At 42.3% G+C, this 21,098-nt stretch overlaps 1 protein-coding gene across 1 annotated transcript in view; it reads right to left on the minus strand.

Annotated features, from left to right (window-relative positions):
• Positions 1–21,098, minus strand: part of PAH (phenylalanine hydroxylase) — a 39,931-nt gene that overhangs the window by 16,231 nt on the left and 2,602 nt on the right. Inside the window, exons 2-5 of the mRNA XM_015867612.2 lie at positions 20,364–20,471; positions 10,189–10,372; positions 2,790–2,878; positions 1,038–1,105 (exon numbers count right to left, since the gene is read on the minus strand). Coding sequence (XP_015723098.1) covers positions 1,038–1,105; positions 2,790–2,878; positions 10,189–10,372; positions 20,364–20,471 — 449 coding nt within the window. The remainder of the gene's footprint in view (positions 1–1,037; positions 1,106–2,789; positions 2,879–10,188; positions 10,373–20,363; positions 20,472–21,098) is intronic.

Below are 21,098 nucleotides of genomic sequence, written 5' to 3' on the forward strand. Positions count from 1 at the left end.
AATATAGGAGTGGAGGCAGAGGGTGCAATATGAACTCATTTCTGTGTGGGATATGATGAAAGCCTACAAACTAGAGACGAGAATTTGCTATCTGCTAGCTGAAAAAGTTAAATCTTCCATGGGATACTTATGAATGGAAACTAAATCCATCTAAATTTGGCCACAAAGCCTTATTCAGTTTTTCTAGCCATAAATTAGACTTCTGACTTTTTTCACCTGGCTTTTTTTCACTTTATATCAATTAGGGCAATTATTTCTCTCATTTTATGATTGCATTATAAGCTTTTTGGCTCAGGAATTATCTTTTTTATCACAGTTCTATCAGAAGTAGAGCTCTAAATGTACAACATATGTTACCTTATCGTTTGCAATCACAGTTTTTTACCAATCTCAGCAAGAATCAGACCAAATAGAACTGATGTAAATGTGTGAATGGTTCTGGGAACAGAACTCTATCTCCTCCAGATTTGATCACTGAAAGCAATCAAGCAAGCCTGTTCTAACTGAATTTATCATCTCCATTCATTTTTTCTCGAGAAATTAGAGCCCAAACTGCTGATTGCAGCTGGGTCACACAAGATAAAAGTAGAGTATCAGGCATTGGATTAGCATCAGAACCATAAGTTATTCATTATTTTAATAGTGTATGCAGCTCCTGCTTTAATGTAAATGATAGACTCTCCTCCCCCAGCCCTGGTTTAATGAGGAGAATACCAGAAACAGCTTTATTCAATGCTCATGTCTTTGTAGTGGCAACTTAGTCTGTTGTTCAATTAGACAACAAAGCCAGAGATAAGGGGTGCTGTGGGGAAAGAGAATAGGTAATGTTCTCATCTGAACATGTGCCTGCAACAATTTACTTTTGTTTTACTGCAATTTGAGGATAAATGCATGAACAGGAAGATTTAAACATGCAAAAAAGAAAAGCAAGCAGAAGGAGGACTCTTATAAAAGAAAACAGGGCTCACAGCAGGGACAGAACCCCAAAGACAGCAGGAGACATAGGTTTGTTTTCTGCCCGCACATGGAACACTCACTGTCTATAGTTGTAGGCAATGTCTGCAAACTCCTTCCTCCGAGCCCGGTACACAGGATCTGTGAACCCCTAAAGAGAAACAGCAATGATGGGTAAATGCAGGTGGTGAAGAGCCTTTCTTCTGCTGAGAGCATGGCTGGTCTGAGGAGCAGTGAGCTTCCAGGGAGCCCCAGAGGTACAGGATTTAATCATTGCAGAGAATGTCTATTAGATATCGTGGTTAGCAGTTTGACCTTTGCAGCTAATCATCTGTTTGATCAGAGTTAAGAAATATAATTTCTAAATGTTCTACTAGGATAACCATTCTCCTATCCTACTGTGATACTTATGTAGGATGCAAGTTTCTCAGGGCTAGGAGTGTCTTCAGCACTAAAAGTGATGTCCTTCACAGATAGAAGAAATATCTGTGAGGCAAATAGCAGTAACTTCATGGGCACTTCTGGAGCTCATGAATGTCTCTCTCAGAGGTGCATGGAGTGACAGGACTGGGGGGCCATGAAACACAACCAGGTAAAGGAGAGGGCAGAGGTAGAGCACCAATTGAAGCGCATCAGTCAAATAACGGCCAGCATTGGCATAAAAAATACAGATTAGCATGGCATAGATGTACTTGCGGCCAAATCTCATACTTCAGTACTAAAATTCCAAAGGATTTTTTAATTTCTCTGTTTCTATACTCTTTATGTTGCCATGTCTATTTACCCAGAAGTTGTCTTCTTTCTTAATGCAACCTGAATAAAGCTCTCTCTAAATAATTCTAGGAACTGAAGCAGAGCTGTTCATTCCCTTCAACATCTATGTTTTTGTTTCTTTCTTTTAACACAGTCGTGGTCTATTCCCACATGACACATGAGGGGGCCATTGGCTCTGTGTATCTCTTTTCATTCTGCCTTTCATACAACTGCACCGAGTATCATGAATCATTGTATATGATACATAACACCTCTCGAATTAAGCAATAGCTAGTGAATGACTAATCACCTCATCTCAATTAAACTAATAGCAGCAATTTTTGTTGCGCTGCATGTAATTTATTTATAATCAACCTATCTCAATTAAAGTAATAGCAGCAATTTCTTTTGCACTGCATGGAACTCACTGTGTATTGACAAATGAAAATAAGTTGTTGTTTGCTTGGAGAAGAAGTAGAAGCAGCAAGTATTCCTATATTTGGAAGAGCTGAAAAAATGTTCAGCTAAGCCAGTGAGTAAAACTAACTCTACCACTTTAACTATGAATCTTTTGAAAAAGGAACCTTTTCTTTTTTCATGTCTCACCAAACAAAACTCCTGACAGATTTAACAACTACATCACAATGTTCTAAGCTCAGTTGTGTGTTTGTGATATAAGATGTACAAACATTCTTCCTACCTCCAGGCTGTTATACTCTGCTTCTGAGGATTTTGTTGCTAGTGATTCATAAACTGAGTCTCAAGTCAGCATATTAGAGCCATATGGGAAAACCCTAGGTGTCCCTGTGGTGGCCTTCTGCTCTGATGAAGTCTCCGACTCTTTAGACCTGCTGGTATTTGCTTAAATTAAAGCAACTTTGGGGTTGATCTACTTCATAGAAGGGAATGAACTGATTCTAGCTTTAGAAATGTAGCACCTCTCTTGTTCTAAACCTTGAGACTTAGTCTACTGTACTTGTCTTAAAGCAGAGCAAATGTAAAAGAGAAAAATGTCTATCCAAATAACTAGAAACATGTGGACAAAAAAACAAACAAACAAACACCTAAGTTCTTTTTCTTACAGGATGGTCAGCATCCAGCTCTGCTCCATAGCTTAGGATCTGATTGGCAAATCTGTCCAGCTCCTGGATACTTCTTGGGAACCATGGCACTGCAAAGCAGAACAGAAACAGAGACTTTGTTGATGGTTTTTGAGCCTCCTTCTCATCTATCCAACTCTCAAACATAAATATAAAGAAACACATGTAAGGTTCTAATGTCTTCAGACTTCCTTCCCTGTAGTAGGAGGCAACAGCAAACCCTGCAAGTTGTGTTGAATTTGTGGCTGTTCTGCACTGTGGGAAAAATACAGAGCATCAGGAAAGTTCAGCCCTTGGCACAGAGCTGGCTTGTGATGTTTATGATTTTCTGTTTATTATTCTGGTTTCTTGGCTTACCAAAACATAGGAATTTTTCCAGACTGTCCTTGCTTTCACAGTAGCTCAAATCAACTGTTTCAAAGGAATGTCTTCTGAAAATCTCTTTCTAAGACTTACTTGGTGGCCTCACTTAGGCTTGGATGCCAAAATAAAATGATAAATGGCACTCTGATACCTCAAACTAGCATTGTATTACTGCACCCATTATACAATAATGTATTCATTTAATTAAAATTCTGGGCCTGGTTCTTCATTGCCTTGTAACTCACATTCTATACCCGCTTCCTGCAGTGCAGCCAGGATTTGAAATGGGACCACACTGACTACATGGCATGGAATGCCTTTGTGGCCTTCTGTTTACAGAAGGTCATAAGGTGGAGGGCAAGGAAGAACAATGGGACTTTCCAGATGTGGTGTGCTTGGACAGGGGAAAGTGGAAAGCAAGTGCCTTCACAGCAACTGAGCTACAAGGAGGGGCTCATTGCAAGACTCGTGGAACTGACCAGACCTTTGGAGCCATGTCTATGCTTAACTTGCAGTGTAGGCACTCCCGGCACTCCCCTCAGCAACAAGAGGCCTGGCACATACTCACACTGGCTGTGCTAGGATGATCTCTTGTCCACCTCTTTTAGGAGGGTTTGGCTGTACCCTTGTCATTTCTGGGTCTACTCTGCTTTTACTGAGGGTCAGAGACAACAGGTCCATGTAATGATGCACCCTATTCTCAGGCTCTGTATTCAGGTCCCATATGCTCTCCACTCCACATACAAGTCAGTCTGACAGATCTATCCTCAGTAGGATAGAATAACTTTAAAGTCTACTGCTCCAAGCTTGAGATCTCTCAGCCATTTCTGTCAGTAAAATGTTGGCAGTTCATTTTGTGACCTTCTCAATGAACAGGGTCACCTGCTCAGACAGCCTGGAGAACATCACTCTGTGTGGCTTCACTAAGCTGGGAGCACTGCCACTCAGCCATACCTCCCCATTTGATTTTGGGTTTTGTGCCAAATTAACCTGATCACAGGAAAAGCCCCCCCTCCACCCCCCCGCTAAGGACAGAGCCTCTGAGGATTCTGTTGGCAGCTGCTATGTGAGCTCCCGCAGTGCCTTGCTGACAGGGATCATCCTGGCTCCTGATGGACCACCGAAGGGATAAGAGGATCACGCTGCCTCCAGGACTATTTAGCCTTGCTTTTGTGGTGCTGGGTTTCTGTGAGGCACCTGCGCAGAGTGGCCAGAGCAACACGAGTCACTTTTTGGGTGGCCATGGTTTGGCTGCATGCAGATCACTTACACACTCTAATCTGGGGTCCCACAATCATATTGACTCTGTCCATGCAGCTCCTGTCTCCGTCCAGCCCGGCTCCAACCAGCATTTCTGCAGAGACCCATTAGACTTGGTCCCCTATTTCGAGCTGCACACCCTTCTGCTTTGCCCTAATAGACAGGCCTGAAAAAGTCACTAGATGGCAGCAACAGTCCCAGAAGATCTTCTCAGTGACCACTGGTTTTACCACTAGCTGGTTTGTTTCCCCAAAGGGCACTGACCTTTTTGTTTGATGCCTTGTAAGTTAAACCAGCTGGGGGAGGTGACTAGAAGGAGTTAGAGAGTTATACTGACTCCTAGAAAGGAGTCAGTACTGTCTTCTACCGTATTAGGGGTGAGCCACCCAGCCATCCTGCCCCTATTTTTTATACAAGCAGCGGGACATGATGGCATCTATCTCCCAGCTCTGCCACTGACTTTTGTGTGCTGTGGGTGGGGGACTGCCACACTGCTTTGTGCTTCAGACTCCCCACTGTTGTTAGGGGAGCTGACACCCCACTATCACAATCCTGACAAAAGCTGCCTGTCAGGTAAAGCCCTACAGGAAAGGATTTGCCAATGTTTGAATGAGGAATCACCTCTGCCAGGGATACACCATGAACAGAAAGGTCCAGATTGTTTGGAAAGACCAATGGGGCTGAGGTCTACAGTGGAAATTTGGGACCGGTGCTCTTTAACATCTTTATTAATGACATCGATGAGGGAATGGAGTGCACCCTCAGCAAGTTTGCTGATGACACCAAGCTGAATGGTGCAGTCGATACGGTGGAGGGAACGGATGCCATTCAGAGGGACCCTGACAGGCTGGAAAGCTGGGCTCGGGTGAACCTAATGAGGTTCAACACGGCAAAGTGCAAGGTTTTGCACTTGGGCCGGAAGAACCCCAGGCACCTGTACAGGCTGGGAGGAGTTGTCCTTGAGAGCAGCTCAGCAGAAAAAGACCTAGGGGTCCTGATAGATGAGAAACTTAACATGAGCCAGCAGTGCGCTCTGGCAGCCCGGAAAGCAAATGGGATCCTGGGCTCCATCAGGAGACGGGTGGTCAGCAGGGATAGGGAGGTGATCGTCCCTCTCTACTCTGCTCTTGTGAGGCCCCATCTGGAGTACTGTGTCCAGGTGTGGAGCCCTCAGTACAAAAAAGATATGGAGATTTTGGAAAGGGTCCAGAAGAGGGCCACGAAGATGATCAGGGGGCTGGAGCACCTCCCCTATGAGGACAGGCTGAGGGAGTTGGGTTTGTTCAGCCTGGAGAAGAGAAGGTTGCGGGGTGACCTCATTGCAGCCTTTCAGTACCTGAAGGGAACTTACTCCCAGGAAGGGAGTAAACTCTTCGAAAGGGCTGATAATAGCAGGACTAGGGGAAATGGTTTTAAGTTGAAGGAGGGAAGATTTAGGTTGGATGTTAGGGGAAAGTTCTTTACTAGAAGAGTGGTTAGGCCCTGGAACAGGCTGCCCAGGGAGGTTGTGGATGCCCCGTCCTTGGAGGTGTTCAAGGCCAGGTTGGACAGGACCCTGGGCAACCTGATCTAGTAAAGGTGTATGTTTGGTGGCCCTGCTAGGCAGGGGGGTTAGAACTACATGATCCTTGAGGTCCCTTCCAACCCGGGTAATTCTGTGATTCTGTGATTCTGTGATTCTGTGAAATGTGAAGGGATCTGCTGCCTTGATTTAGAAAGCTTAAGGTGGCCATGGTTTGAATCATTCCAATTTCAAGAAGTGATAAAATGTGTATAATAATGATTTGCATTCATTAAACACATTTTATTCACAGCTTTCCCTGAGTGCAGATTGTGATAAATTGTAGGACAGACCGATGCCCAAGGCTGATGCAATGACAGACTCTGACTCTACTACCTGTAGATAGGTAGCTTACTTTCCCCTTACACAGGCACAGCATCTTATCTTTTAGGTGCACAGCCACTGTAGGTACTAGACTTATTCCCTGTTCCCCCCTCACACACTCCATGCAATGACAGTAGCTCAAGGAGAGCTCCAGTGGTTGAAAGCAGTAGGATCTAGAAGAGGAATCCTATGGATGCTCTGGGTTATTTGCACCACTGTAAACTAATGTTACATTCTGAACCTTTTAAAGCACTTCCGGCTACAATAATCACAGGTGCTGAGAACAACCATGGTACAGCCACAGCACCCAATCCATACAGCCCCAACAACAGGCATCAGGGTGCAGAAGGGCCTTTCTGTGGCTGTGATGTGCTTGGATGCTGTCCCCAACCCCTCCGCCCCCCAGCAACTATCAAATCAAATTATCCCCTGATTAATCTGTCCCATATTTTGTTTGTGACAGCCTCCTCCAGCTCCATTGCCAGACTCACTGTCTGTCTGCATGGCCATTAACAAATAGCCAGAGCAAGCTGTTGCAACACTGGGCCTCTGTGAAGGTCTGAGGAGCAAACGTGGGCTGATCAGTAATAAATATTGATTTGTCTGTAAGTGAAACAGCGGCATTTATGGGATTGTTCTGGACACCCAAGTGGTGACCAAATTACCATGGGGTCAAATGCTTAGCAGAATGCTAATAAGCCATTTATATGAGGGTCAGCAAAGCAGGACAGCAAGGACTTCTACAGAACTCTTCCATTTGGATCATTGTGAAGAGGGTCAAAGACAGGTCTATGCAATTTATAGCAGTTCGAGGCCCAGGTTTAGCCCTTTTTTAAACAGCCCCCAATGCCTTGGCCAGCCTCAGGGTTTAGCAAACAAGGCCTCTACAGAAAATCAGCCTCCAGACTGTCTCAGAAATGCAATAAATTGTCTGCATTTCCCTAATGCAGCAACAGAATAATATTTAATTCTTTTTATTCATGGGGTCTAAGAGGTCTGCGGATACCCATCTTGTTTCCAAAAAGAGCTATTAAGAGAAACACTGTTTTCACAACAAATCCTTCCATCTCTACAAAAGCCATTTGGCCCAGTGACTGCTATCCCATCTCATCTGGAGCTTTAAAACTACTGTTGCATTCATGGCATTTTGCTGGTCTGCTCTCAGATGATATTACACTGTTGATCTAAGCCTGCTATTTGTAACTTTTTGGTGTGTGAAAGGAAAACCAAAACTGCCTTTTGCCTTTACAAGAGTAAAGACCCTAAAAACAATTAGAGTGTCCAGATTAATAATAATAATAATAATAATAATAATAATAATAATAAATAATAATAATAATAATCACAGAACAAAATAAAAACACTGAATCTTTCATTTATACTTTGTCCAATATAGCACGTGCATGTGTTTAATGCTTAGCTATTGAGAGAGGACAGTAAGTTTTTTCTAACTCTCCACAAAGCACTGCCCTAAGAGCAGAACTATGTGCTTCCTATGGGAAACTGAATGAAAGAGGGGTTTGCTGCTCAAATCATGAGCATGAGCAATGTGAATCCTTACAAAGGAAGGGCTGAGAGCAAATGTAGGCAATGGTGAAAGAATCAAACTCATGGGACTGTAGATTGGCTCTGGGAAAAAACATTCCCAGCTTTACCTGTCAGCTGAGAAGAGTGTGACAATATCCCCATGAGCCATATGCTTGTGATTTTGCTCCCTGGAGTTGCATCACTCTCATTCTGTGCTCTGGGAATAAAATTTCACAAAAGCACATCTGTAGGTTGTGACCAGATTTGCCAAGAGGATGCATACTTTTGAAAGGCAGTCTGACCTAAAAGGCACCACAAGGCCTATTAATTGTTAATGCCATCGGAAATAAAGGGCTACATTTTACCACTCTTCCTACAGCTCAGTATGTTCCATTTCAGTCTGCCCTCGTATCTGCCTCAGCAGAGAATTTGCCACCCACATTTCAATCCCTAAGCAGTGCTTCTTTGAATTTTCAGATGTGGCTCTTTGGGGATTTCAGTTTGACTGGATCCTCACTACTCACAAGAGAAGCTGAAATATGAAGAAGAAAAGAAAAAGGGGAAAAGCAAGAAGAAATATCAGTCTTCCTCTCCTCCCTTGGCAATGAGCTGCTCCTAGTTTATACTGTTTCTCAGTAATTAAAACTAAGAAACAAACACAAGTTATCCTCTCATAAGGAAGGGGATCAATTTCCTTTCTGCAGAACTCACACACTAGGATAATCTAGCTCAAAAAATGCTTTGATCAACACATTAACATGCAGAGAAATCTAATCCTACAGCAGACCAGCAGACCATGGGTGTTTTTACTTCTCTGAGGTCAGAATTTCAGTCACAAAAACTCCCTGGATGGCATTTAGAGCTGCATCTCTATCTGTCTCTGGCCTAGGTTTGCATATAATTTTAACACCTTCATAATAACAATTAGAAAAACAAAAGCAATGGTAAATCTGCTAGGTCCTGTACCTTTCTCCTGGAAATAATAATAATAATAAAAAAGTCCTAAAGGGAGAAAATCTTCTATTTGACACGACCATAAATCACCTAATGAACCCTTTGTCCCTCCATCTCATGAATGGAGAGAACTGACTCCAAAGAATATTTCCCAACTTTGTTTTCATCTTCAAATGTAATGTCATGGGGAGAACACAAAGGAGATGGTAAAGGGATTACCAGGCCTGATCTCATGAAGGTATTAATGTCCTTTCATGTTGTTCCTAGAAAGGAAGAGGACAATCCAGACCTAAAGTATTTAAAGTCTGAAATCCTATTAAAATCACATCTGTTATCTGAAGCGGCATTTATGTATGTCTCAGAGTGAACATTGGGCAGCCACCACTGTAGAAGGCAGTCCCAACTCCAGCAAAAATTAGGAGTGTGACAGCTCAGAAAACCTTTCCTTATTTCCTCCAAATGCAGAACTACTTCTGATATTCCCAGAACTTCTTCCAGTAGTGAAGAGTTATTCCTGATCCCACTGAAGTGGGTGGTAGAGCTTCACTAATTTCAATAGCAGAAGTTAGGGGAGGCACAAATAATTGAGAGGCAAACAGTGTTCGATATGCATATACCTGGATGAAAGAGAATAGGGGAAAGAGAAACAGACACTTCTGGGAACTTTTCCTCCCCTCGTTTCATGTCAGCCCAGAGGTGCAAGTGCCACACATGGGAAGAGGCTTCAGAGACCAGTGGACAGAGCTCGTGAGACTGATGTTGGAAAGTAAATCCTGGTGTTTAAAGGAGTGCACTATCCCCCTGAGAATGCTACCATTTCATGCCAGGCTTTGCATGTAATTGGGCTCTTATCACCTCCACAACACCACAAGGTTTTTCCGGTGTGATTCATGAGGTTGCAAAGACATTCAACGAGATGGAAATGAAGGTGGAAGTCTGTGCTTCATGGTCACTTCTTGTTTTGTTATGCTTCCATTTTCTATCTGATCCTTTCTGAATGAGGATAATCTGAAAGGCTGCTGGACTTTGTAGGAAGCATCTATTAAATAAAGAGTTTGTAAGAAGTCAGCAAATGAGCAAAAACTGGTGAATCAACATGCTGCAATAAGGCTGTCTTAAGAGACTGCATGTGGTGTCAACCAAACCTGTGAAGACAAAATACTGTAACACCAGTTCATATGAGACCTCGTTAAAAACTTGGCCAAAAAATGGAGCATGGCAATCTATATTGAAAAAATCTGTATGAAAAAGCTTACAATAAACACAAAGTAGACAGAAGGAAAGAGACACAATCATGCAGGTCCAAGGGTAACACTTTCGTTGGAGAAAAAAGAAATAAGTGTGCGACATGAATACTCCTTGTCAGTATTATCTTTGCCAGTGTATCCTTACCAGTGTCCTTCTTTTTTGTTCGTGAAAGCTCATGCACTGTTACTCCAATATCATTTCTTAAGGACTTGATGATCTTGTCCAGTGCTGGGACATTCTTGCCTTCCAAGTTAATGAAGAACTCATACTCATCTTTATTGAGACGAGAAGGTCGGGATTCAATGTGAGTCAGATTTATGCCTTTTTCCTATGTGAAAGAAAGATTTTGGTCACACACCATCTGAAAGAAGGAATACAACATAAAGACTAGGCACCAGTCAACTACTTATACCATATAGTACTAACAATTCATAAGTAAAGACTTGACTCTGATGGCCACTGGACTGAAGGCTTTAAAAATGGAGGGGATGCAAAAGAAAACTGAGAAGCAGCAGTATAAAAACCATTTCCACATAAACCTTTGAAAAAAGTAATACAAGTTGCAAATAGGATTTGTATTGTAAATGACAACTCCAGTAGTGTAAACATACTGGAATCTCATCTGTGTGGATAAGAATTTTTCCCAGGATTAATATGGGAAAAAAAGTTTCTCCCTCTTAACAGAAGGTGATTGCTGTATTTATGAACATTTTTAAAGGAGGTCATTAAAGCAAGGATTGGGTTGTCCTATGATCTAAGATTCTGCCCAGGCAACAGAATCATCTGCAAAGCCACCTCCACAGCTTCCAGGTCTGTGAGCAGGTTTTGGGCAGAGATCCAATAGGAAACATGGATCTGCACCAGAAAGGTAGCCCAGGGTTGTGTAAATAAAAATGTGGGTTTTGTAAGAGAATAGAATAGCAAAAAACAAAGAATTGCAGTCAATGAGAGTGCATGGGACCTACAGAAATCACCCAGTCTGAGCACTTGCTCAAGTAGACTTCACAAAAGCTGACTGTTCAGGACTGCGTTCAGTTAGATATTGAGTATCTCTGCAGATGATAGGAACTTTGCAGCCTCTCTGAGCAAGCTGCTCCAGAATCTGATCACTTTCTCAACAAAAACAAAATCTTTTCTTTAATGCAGAAAGTAAAAATCTGTCTCAACAAGGACCTCCACTTTCAAACAGCAGCACCTCCTAGCTATGAAGAGAGGGATTATTTGCAACCATAGCTGTAACTAGATGGCATCTGACTTCAGCTGTCACCATGACAAGCGAAGTATGATAAAAGTAAAGCAATCAGTAGCTAACACCATATTTTTTAGAAACCTTTTAAAAAACCTTTTTAACAGATTTTAGTCAGTGTTGACCTTCCTTCGGGCTCCCACGACAACCACAACCATGTCTGGGTCACAGTTTCTCACTTATAGGGAAAAGAGTTCACCCTTTGAGAAAATGTTGGCCTAAAGAGTAAACACAGAGGAGTTAGAGGAGCTAACGCATGGTTTTCAGCAGTCAAACTGACACTGCTGTTCTGCTTTCAGGCTCAAGTAGATCCCAGACTACATGGGGTGAAATGATGGCCCCACTAGTGTCAGCATAAACCCCCTGCAGTGGGGTCAGGATTTCATCCATGAAGAAATGCTGCAAGGATCTATTTGTGACCTACAGGGAAGAAAGAGGGAAGACTTTTTTTTCTCTACCTCCCTCTAGCTTGAGCTTCTCAAGCACTTTAAGGTTTTCTTTGCTGCTCTCAGTGCTTGCACAGCGCAGGGGGGCATCTGGCCATCAGCAGTAAAGGCCTCATTCACTCCACCACAAAAGGCAGTTTATTACTTTGTAGGAAACAGCATGCATGTCATTCCTCTGTTTTCTGAGTGTCACACACTACAGATGAACTTAAATTGTTTGGCTAGATACCAATACAATAAGTTGAAAAGGTCAAAAGCTCATTCACCAACAACTGCTGCTCTGGAGAGATACTGTCCTCATGGGGCTGTCTGCGGGCAGAGAATGGCTGTCACTGTGCTGGGCCCTGAGGACAATTTGTTTTAGGCCTCCAAAGCCCCATTTCACAAACAGACTGCACATTGTCCCCTCTGCACAGTGAGGCACTGGGCGGCAGATTGGCCAGGAGATAGAAATTCAAATAACTCCAAGCTGGGAAGCTTTTGACAGAGAGCAGGCACAGGACCCTTTCACCGTGACCACAACATGAAGATCAGTGTAGTAACATGGGGCTGGCACCCCCCTGGCATAGCCACTCACAAAGGTAGAAAGCGAGTGTAAAATACATCTCTATGCAAAGGGTGATCCAGACACACCGAAGTGCTGCTTTACATTCACTTTCCACTGGTGCATTAGGGCATTATACCCTGTATCTGCTTAGTATCACAAGAGAACTGGGTCCAGTTTGTTGCAGAGGTTGTGGTAACATCTCTATTCAGCAGCTGTTACCAACTACTTCTCTTCCCCACTCAACATCCTTCACCCAGGGGTAGTGTAGTTGTGTGAGACATCTCACAGGTTTCCTCAAACTGTATATTTTATTTTTGGCCAGGTGATTCGTCAGCTGTACCAGTTCTCCAACTGGGCTCAGTAACCAGCTGAACAACCAATAGTTCCTGCAAAATGGAGGGAACATGCTGGGTTTGAGAACTAAGAGACAAGTCATGGGGTGGGCACAAGGCAGCAGAAGTATCAGTGACTCCCAAAGTACCATAGAAAAAAAGAGGAGATTGGGAGAAACAAACTAACAAAACAAAAAAAAATAACTACAGGACAGAAGGATCTTATAGAGAGAGTCACCTCTTTCCTTACACCTAGGACTAGCATAGCTGCCTTCCTGCAGGATTTGAAGCCATTTTGGCTGTTATTCAAGGGGCATGTGCAGCTCGGTGACATGCAAAACCAATCCAGTAGTTCCTTGTGTGAAGGCTTCAGGACACAGCAGCAGAGCAGCTGAAGGGAGAACCCTTCTGGTAACTGTTTTCAAAGGAGGAATTCAGCAGCATACATCCCTGATCTGCCTCTCTCATAGAAGCATGCTGTCTTATGCAGTGCATTTATAACAAACTCCCAATTTCTAAATACTTACAGTGGTTCCATTAACAGTGTTGTTTAAAAAACTCAGTTTCATTCTAGTCCAAGAACTCCATCTAGTGTTTATTGTTCATAGTTTCACCTCATTCTAAACTGTATACTTAGTATTGTTGAATATTGCAGTGGTATCAAGTTTCTCATTAGTTTAAACCTCTAACATCTGAAGCCAAATGGCTACCTGAAAAACGTTGATGGGGGCTTTTGGTTTTATTTTTGAGCAATTTTCAATCTCTGTGTAATTAGTAGAGCTTGAAATCTTTACAGTATATGTTCTGAAGTGACAACTAACACAAATTCTAGATCATAGAATCAGGGAATGGCTAAGGTTGGAAGAGATCTCAAAGCCCAACCACAAAACCCACCCAGTTCCAAACTCATGCCATGGGCAAGGCTGCCACCTATCAAATCAGGCTGCCCAGGGCCCCATCCAACCTGGCTTTAGTACCTCCAAGGATAGGGCAAATCATCTATTTATCTGGTGAAGTTTCAAGATTTCTGAGTTAATGTTTGTTGTTGGATACCAACTCTGAGTTTCAGAAGATCTGGTCTGTCATGAGTGACGTTGGATTTACACCCAAACTTGTCTCTCCTGTCCTTACTGTTTTAGAGCTGGTAGAAATAACTTGAACACAAAGCTCAAGATTTGGCATTCCTCTGTTTAATTTGACCCATTGTGGCCACTACACTTGTGAAGAACTTGCAGCACATTGATGTTCCCCTACTTCTCCTCATGTTTATGGCCAACATAAAGACTGAGTCTCTCATCATGATCCATGATACAGCCACATGCCTGCTGGAATACTCTGTGTTAGTAGAGGAGGGGTAGCAGCTCACTTTGCATTTGATCCAAAGCAGTGCAAGTGTGAATAACAGAATAGATTCTGCCTCGAGGACTAAGGGAAGCATTTAGTTCTAATATTTAAGCAAGATCACAAGAGTATGGTGTTGTCTGACTTCCTGAAGTTATCATCAGAAGTCTCTCAAAATTTCTTGCTGCTACCCACTCCTGGGGGTAAGAGATCCTAACTTTCATTAACTGAGTATTCAAATTGCCTGTATTTCTATCACTTCCCATTAGAGAAATAAATCTCAAGAGATGTCCTGAGGGCTCAAAAACCAAGTTGAAACAAAGCCTCTTTTGCTGAAGTCATGATTTTTTGAATGAAAGGCTTTATCAATATGGATACCAACTCACTACAAAGGCAGTAGAAGAGACAGAAAGATTGTCTCCCCGACTACCTTTCCACACAGCTAGAAATCATCCTTGATTTCTTCTCAGATGCCCTGGAGCAATTCTGTCCTCTTCCTCAGATTATGCCATCTGTACCATGCTAACAGAGTGTCTCCCATGCTGCAACATCCCCACACCGTTGGGATCCAGTCAGTTTGATGTAACTACATCAGCAATCTTGTGCAGGCTACTGGCAGCAGAAGTTGCCATTCCTCAACTAGTTTAGTGGACTGAATCTTGTAAAAGTTGCATTCTCATAGCTAGTTTGAGAAGCTTTGAGTGGAGATGGATACTTTCTGGAAATGATATGAACTAATGCCTCATGTAGCATTTGTATCTTCTTCTGTTTTAGTATTTCTAAGTGCTCCAGAACATGGTTGCTAAAACTAAGTAGCACTGTGAAATCCATCTCCAGCTTGTGTACATGAGTATTGACTTAAATAAGCTTGGCTTCATCAAGAGATCCCACCTTGTTATTAGATGAAGACCAGCAACAGCTCTACAACACTGTTGATGAGCATTCAGTGAGAACTTGAATGAAATCATCCAGAATAAGGATTTACTTGTATTCCTTATATGGGAACAACAACAACATAAGTGATGAGTTCTTTTAGCCCTTACCACAAGTTAGTTCAGGAAAGAGAAGGAAAAGTCTTTCAGAGGAATAGTAGAATCATAGAATTGTTTGAGTTGGAAGGAACATCTAAAGATCAACTAGTCCAAATCCTCATCAGAGAAGGACAGCTAGACCAGGGTGCTCACTAGGTTTGACTAGTAGAAATTCACTGCCTAATTTTCATAGATCAAGGAAGTTAGGAAGTTGCAAAGATGCTTTCAGCCACAGGTTCCTAAAGTGAAGACTAAGGAAATTGTATTCAATTTTACTGTCCAAGAGTTAGATTCTCAGCTAAAGACAGAGCTTCCACATTTACTCCCTCACATCTGCCATTGCCTACACTACATGAACAGACTTACGGATACCAAGGGATCCAGAGGGGACCACATCAGCACCTGTCCCCTCTCCAGCATGGAAGTTTAGCATGAAGTGTTTGACATAACATAACAAGAAAATAAAACCTAAATAAATAAATAAATAAATAAAAATTAGAAGAAAAGCATTCCCCTGTATAAAATGTCATATTTCACTTGATCAAAAAGCCCTGCTCCACTGGCCCTAGAAAGAGGTAGAACCATCCTGAGAGCATGGAACAAGGACACTGAATTCACATATGGAAAAGATGTTGTAGATGTTCAGATATGTACTGCAGTGGAGAGGCAGGCCTGTGTGTTCACCAATCAGTGCAGGCATCTCCGATACCCTGGCCAAAGTGACTGCCTGCCTCTACTGGTTTAGAAACAACACCACGGAGCCAACGCCAGCCCAAGGGATGAAGAGATGAACGTCACTTTGGACTTTCTGATGAATAAAGTAAGCTACAAAGAAGAAAAAAAACGCAGTCATCCTTGCTGGCTCTGAAAGCTCAGGGTCTTTTTTAGTGCAGCCTGTCATTCCCAACCATTCCTCCAATGAGTAGTGATTTACTCTGAGAGCAGGAGTTCTACTTGGTGCAAATCAGTGTGGTTGTGAGCTAGTGCCCTACTCACTGGAAGTAACACAGCTGAAAGCCAGATCCTGTACTGAACTTCTGCTCTGGTTTTGATGATAGTCATGTCAGAGAAGAGAAGAAGGGATTCAGTGAATCAAAGAAGAAACATAATGACTACTCTGTCTTCCTGATTTTAAGCATGATATTTTGCTTATGTGGGAGGTTCTGTTTTATACCAGTTTTGGCTTTGTAGCTGTTGTCTTTTCTAACACTATAAGCCAAGCAATCAGTGTATGGCTGCGCAAACTAGTGCCATAGTATAATGAAGGTCCTATTCAAATTGAGTGTAGTGATTCTGATGATGGGCTTATGCTGTCTGTACACTACCCTCAAGCTTACAATGAAGACAGAAGATTTTCCAAGCAGAGCCCATGGACAAGCTGCATCCACAGTGGGATGGATAAAAACTAGGTATAAAGTGGTTCTTCAAGTGAAAATAATTGAGTTTGGTTATTTAACCAAAAAGCAAATCTTTGCCACATGCCAATATACACACAGATCAGCTAGCATGGAAAGAAAGTGGATTAATGATTTGCTTATTGCTGGACATGATTGAGGAGCTATTGCATCTACTTATTCTTTTTGAAGGTTGCACATTGACCTAGAACTGCAATACACTGAGAGAATGTGAGATAAGCAAATGTCAAGAAAAGTAGATATTAATAAAGAAGGTTTTGAACATAAAGTCAGCAGACATAAGAAGCTGAGCACATAGAGGAGATTCTTTAGAAAAAAACACAAGCTACACATGTAAAGCAACAGTTATTACTGCAGACACCACCTTGTGTGCAACTAAGACCTCAATAGAAAAAAAGAGGTTGGGTCTCTTAGCAAAAAGGAGATGAGAGAGCAAGTGGCACTCTGTCAGCTGTATGAGCGATTTTGAAGGAAGTTTGAATAGGGTGAACACTTAACAGACTATTTTGCAAGACACTAAAATTCCCTTAGATTTGGTGCCACAGTTACAGGATGTAATTCTGAGACATGAGCATTCTGTAGCGACTGTCTTTGTGCATTCACCTGCTTGAATAGGAGGTGTCCCTACCTTCAGTCCACCCTGGCCCACAGTAAAGGCTTACCTAGTTCATCTGGACTGTGTTTGGAACTGGGAGCTTTTCACTGGGCACTTCTTCAGGAGTTTTGCTCCATCTAAACTAGGGAGCAACCACGATGCTTGGTGTGCCATTGTTTCTGGGCCTCCCAGAAAGCTAAGAACAGAGCAGCTCCCCTCAGGATCCTGCTGCACTGAAGGCCAGCTTGGAATAGAAGCTGATACCTGGTCATGTGTCAGCCCAGCATGAAAGTGGAGCATATGCAGGATGTGAGCTTGGATGTGAGCAGATGCTCCTGCATCCTAAGCAGGGATACAAGAATGACATAACAGTCCTTGCAACATGACAGAAATTTTTGCTCCAGCTCTTAAAAAGAGGAGAAAGAACCTCCCCTTGTCCACACGGAGATCTACTTCACAGAAAAGCAGCTTGGCTGCTGCTGGCAGTGCTAGGTCTCTCATTTCTTTAAGTGTCTTCTCATGCCTTCATTTCTCAATCTGAACCTTGCTTCTGAGCCTCCCTCTCTTGAGAGACGATTTCTTTTCAATACTCTCAAATTTACAGCTTTTTTAACACTGCCTCTCTTCCAGGCTCAGTGTAGATTTATAGGTTGGCTAGAGAAGAGGCAAAATCCTCAAAGCCAAAGCTGGAGGCACGGCCTATTTTGTACTCCCAGGAGCCAGCTGGCAGGAAGAGAGCGCATCGTGCTGTTCTCCACCTGCTTTCCCATGCCCAAGTTCCTTGAAAAGCCCTGACAGCTTGTGCAGATACAGCCTTTGATAAGGACCAGGAGGTTCTGAATTCACCATGCACAGCCAACGCCAACCATAATGCAAGTGGACGCAGAGGTTCATCCCTCTGTAGGGGTGTCTTAGTTTTACCTAGAAGAATTGTTTTCTTCAGAGTGTCTGGTATGATGCTATGGTTTGGTTCTAGGAGAAAAACAATATTGATAACACACTCATGTTTATAGTTGCACAGAACCAAGGCCATTCAAAGTGAAGGGTCCAAGGAGCTAGGAGGGAATAGAATTAGGACAGCTGACTTAAACTGGCAAAAGGGATATTCCATACCATATGGCATCACGTGGAAGGAGTTTTGAAGGGGATGGGAGTTAATCTGGCACTCTTTCACTCACTGGGGAGCTAGCTAGACATTAGTCAGTGAGTAGTGAGCAATTGCTTGTGCATCACTGTCTATATACATTTCTATATTTATAGATATATATACAGTCAGAACTATTATACTTTTCCTTTTCTCTATCTTAGTAAATAGTTTTACCTCAGCCCATGAATTCTGCTTGTTTTTTCCCCCTAATCTCTCCCCCATCCCACTGGGAAGCAGGGGGAGTGAGCAAATGACTGTGTGGTGATTAGCTACCTGTCTGACGGAACCACAGCAAAGGCTGGAAGCTGCATCACTGCTGCTGCTCTAGGGAACAGACTGATCGCATATTGTGGGGTTTTTATTTTTTTACCACTTCATGTGGCTACACAAGGCAGTAACAGACAGAAGAGCCGCACCCACATCTCCTCTCTGTACCACTCCTCTCAGACCAACTTGACACATTTCCTTAGGCCACAACCATCTCTTGGGACATTGTGGGGGGTCTCGGTCTACAGAAGAGCCCACCAACAGTGGTTCTGGACCTACTCCTGCCACTGACTTGAGTCTAGCAGCTGTTTTTATCAAGCAAGGATAGAATAGATGTAGTTGCCTCAGGCATAGAGATCCTTCACTCTTACACAAGGAGAGAACCATCAATTTCTCTACTGAGTTGCCAACAGAGTGTAAAGCTAGCCTAGGAGCACCTATGCCAGGTCTTTTCTAAATCTTGGTGCTGGGGGGAGGCTGTAAATTTTCAGAAAAAGAATTGACTCAGTGGGATACTAATCAAAGAATTCTAGAATCATGACCAGTAAGACTGAAAACGATCACTAAGATCACTTAGTCTAGTCATCAATCCACCCACTTAAAAGCATTGGCATCTTTACCTGAATTTCTGTCCTTTTGGATGCCATGACTGAAAGCCATGATTTAGCTGGCTTCCTTTAGGTACCTGCTTCGGATTCAGAAATGTTATATCCTTTAGGCAGCTACATATCTCCTTGCCATAGCAGTTTTCCTTTAGAAATTATAATAATTTGCTTACGACATGGTAATGCACTTAGTAATGGAATATCATTAGACCTCCTTAGTTCATTAGAAGACATACATGCTGCCAACATATAGGCATTTTGCAGGACTGAATTGCAGTAGTCAATTCACAGATTTAGGCAAGGTCTGTTGTCATTAGTATGAATTCCAATTCATCTTAATGAGTCAAATATGGCCCATAATTCATAATTATTCTTCATTTGTAGTTGTAGAACACAAATATTTCATTTCTTTGACAATTCAGTTTATGAACAGAAAGTATGCATGCCACAACTTACAGAGTTCCGCAGAAAGAACTGCCTTCAGACACAACAAACATGTGATAATGTGTTGTTTGTTTTTCTTTAAGTTGCAAAACCAATATAACAGAGCATATTTGCTTGGGAGCACGGAGTATTTGCATGGGAGCACAGAGTACATACCTAAACATGTTGCAACATAACCATTCTGAACTGGAAGGCTTTCGTGCTTATTAATTGGCATCCATGACATCTGGGAAATATTTCTTTAAGAATAAACAGGCATACAATGTCCCGGAATGTAAATGGCTCCCTTTATCCCCTAAAGCTTTCCAATTAAGCCAGTATGATCCTTGGGAGTGAACAAACTGCAAAACGCTGCCTTTCTCATACTGCTTTGGAGGTACCCTCCTACTCTCTGTAGAACTACCAATACGGGGAGATGGTAGGTTCATTTATGTCAGATTTACTGGGCTTCACAGGTGCTTAGAGGGCAGTTATTCCTCCACATAGAAATGCTTTATTCCACATGGCTCATTATCAGGTTATATTTGCCTTTCTTCGTTGTACATATCCCTACACAAATGTCAGTCTCAGGTTATTGCCCAATTCACTTCTGCTTCTTACTTTAGCTGCTGCAATGGAATACACCCTTCTTTAAATGCAGGGGAAAAAAAAAAAAAAATGTATTTTTTTCATCCTCGTGTCAGTTAAAGGTGGAGGTTTTAAATGAAAACACTGCAAGGTTTGAGCCTAAAAAGGAAACTCCTGTTACAGGACTTCCCATGCTTTCAACTCCAGAAAATAATAAATAAATAAATAAATAATGCCACAGTGGCAATCAAATAGAATTGAGAACATGCAGAGCAAATGCTGCTGCAGTGGGAAAAAATAAATACATGGTTGGGTCTCATGAAGAAAAATATTTACCTCAAATGTGCGCAGAACTTTAGCCAGTGCCCCGACTTCTTCTTTCAAAGAGAAAATCAAAGAAATCACGCCATTTTTGTTTGAGGGCTCTTCAATGTACACGGATTCCTGAAAGAAGTGAGAAAGAAAATCATTATATTCACCCCAGGAGTCAGTTTTGCTTTTCTCCACCTCTCTTTTGCACTGCATTAGCAACGTAAGGAGAACATGAAGATCTTTTAAAAAGGATTTAAACAACTGTTGCTTCCAGGGGAAAGAGAACCACTTTGGGGCTGTCCTTGTTTATGATGGTAGAGACACACAATATATTCCCTTAAATTAAGTCCCATGGGTGAGGAAGGTAGTAAAAAATGAAAACAGCTTCCCTCCATTTCTGCCCTGCTTTACTTCTCAAGTGTATCAAGCTCAGGGAATACTGGAAACATTACTCTGGTTTTGACTACAGTGAGACACCTCCTAGCTTCTGTTTCATTAATACTCTAGATAAAACAGCAACACCGAATTGCTTAACATTTCTACTATCAGTGTAATATGTACAGTGTACAACCACCACAAATTCTTGGAACACACAGTAAGACCTTATTTGTGTTTTTTTAACTTCTACTGGCCTTGGATGCATAACGTCAGGATGGCATTTCAAAGATCACACCAGACATTCGTAACACATAGCGGTGCTGATGTAACAAGTCCTAAGTCAAAACCCAACTCAGTGTATCTATCCTTCCACTTTTTCCT

The sequence above is a fragment of the Coturnix japonica genome, chromosome 1 (genome assembly GCF_001577835.2).
Source record: "Coturnix japonica isolate 7356 chromosome 1, Coturnix japonica 2.1, whole genome shotgun sequence".
NCBI classification, from domain to species: Eukaryota; Metazoa; Chordata; class Aves; order Galliformes; family Phasianidae; genus Coturnix; species Coturnix japonica.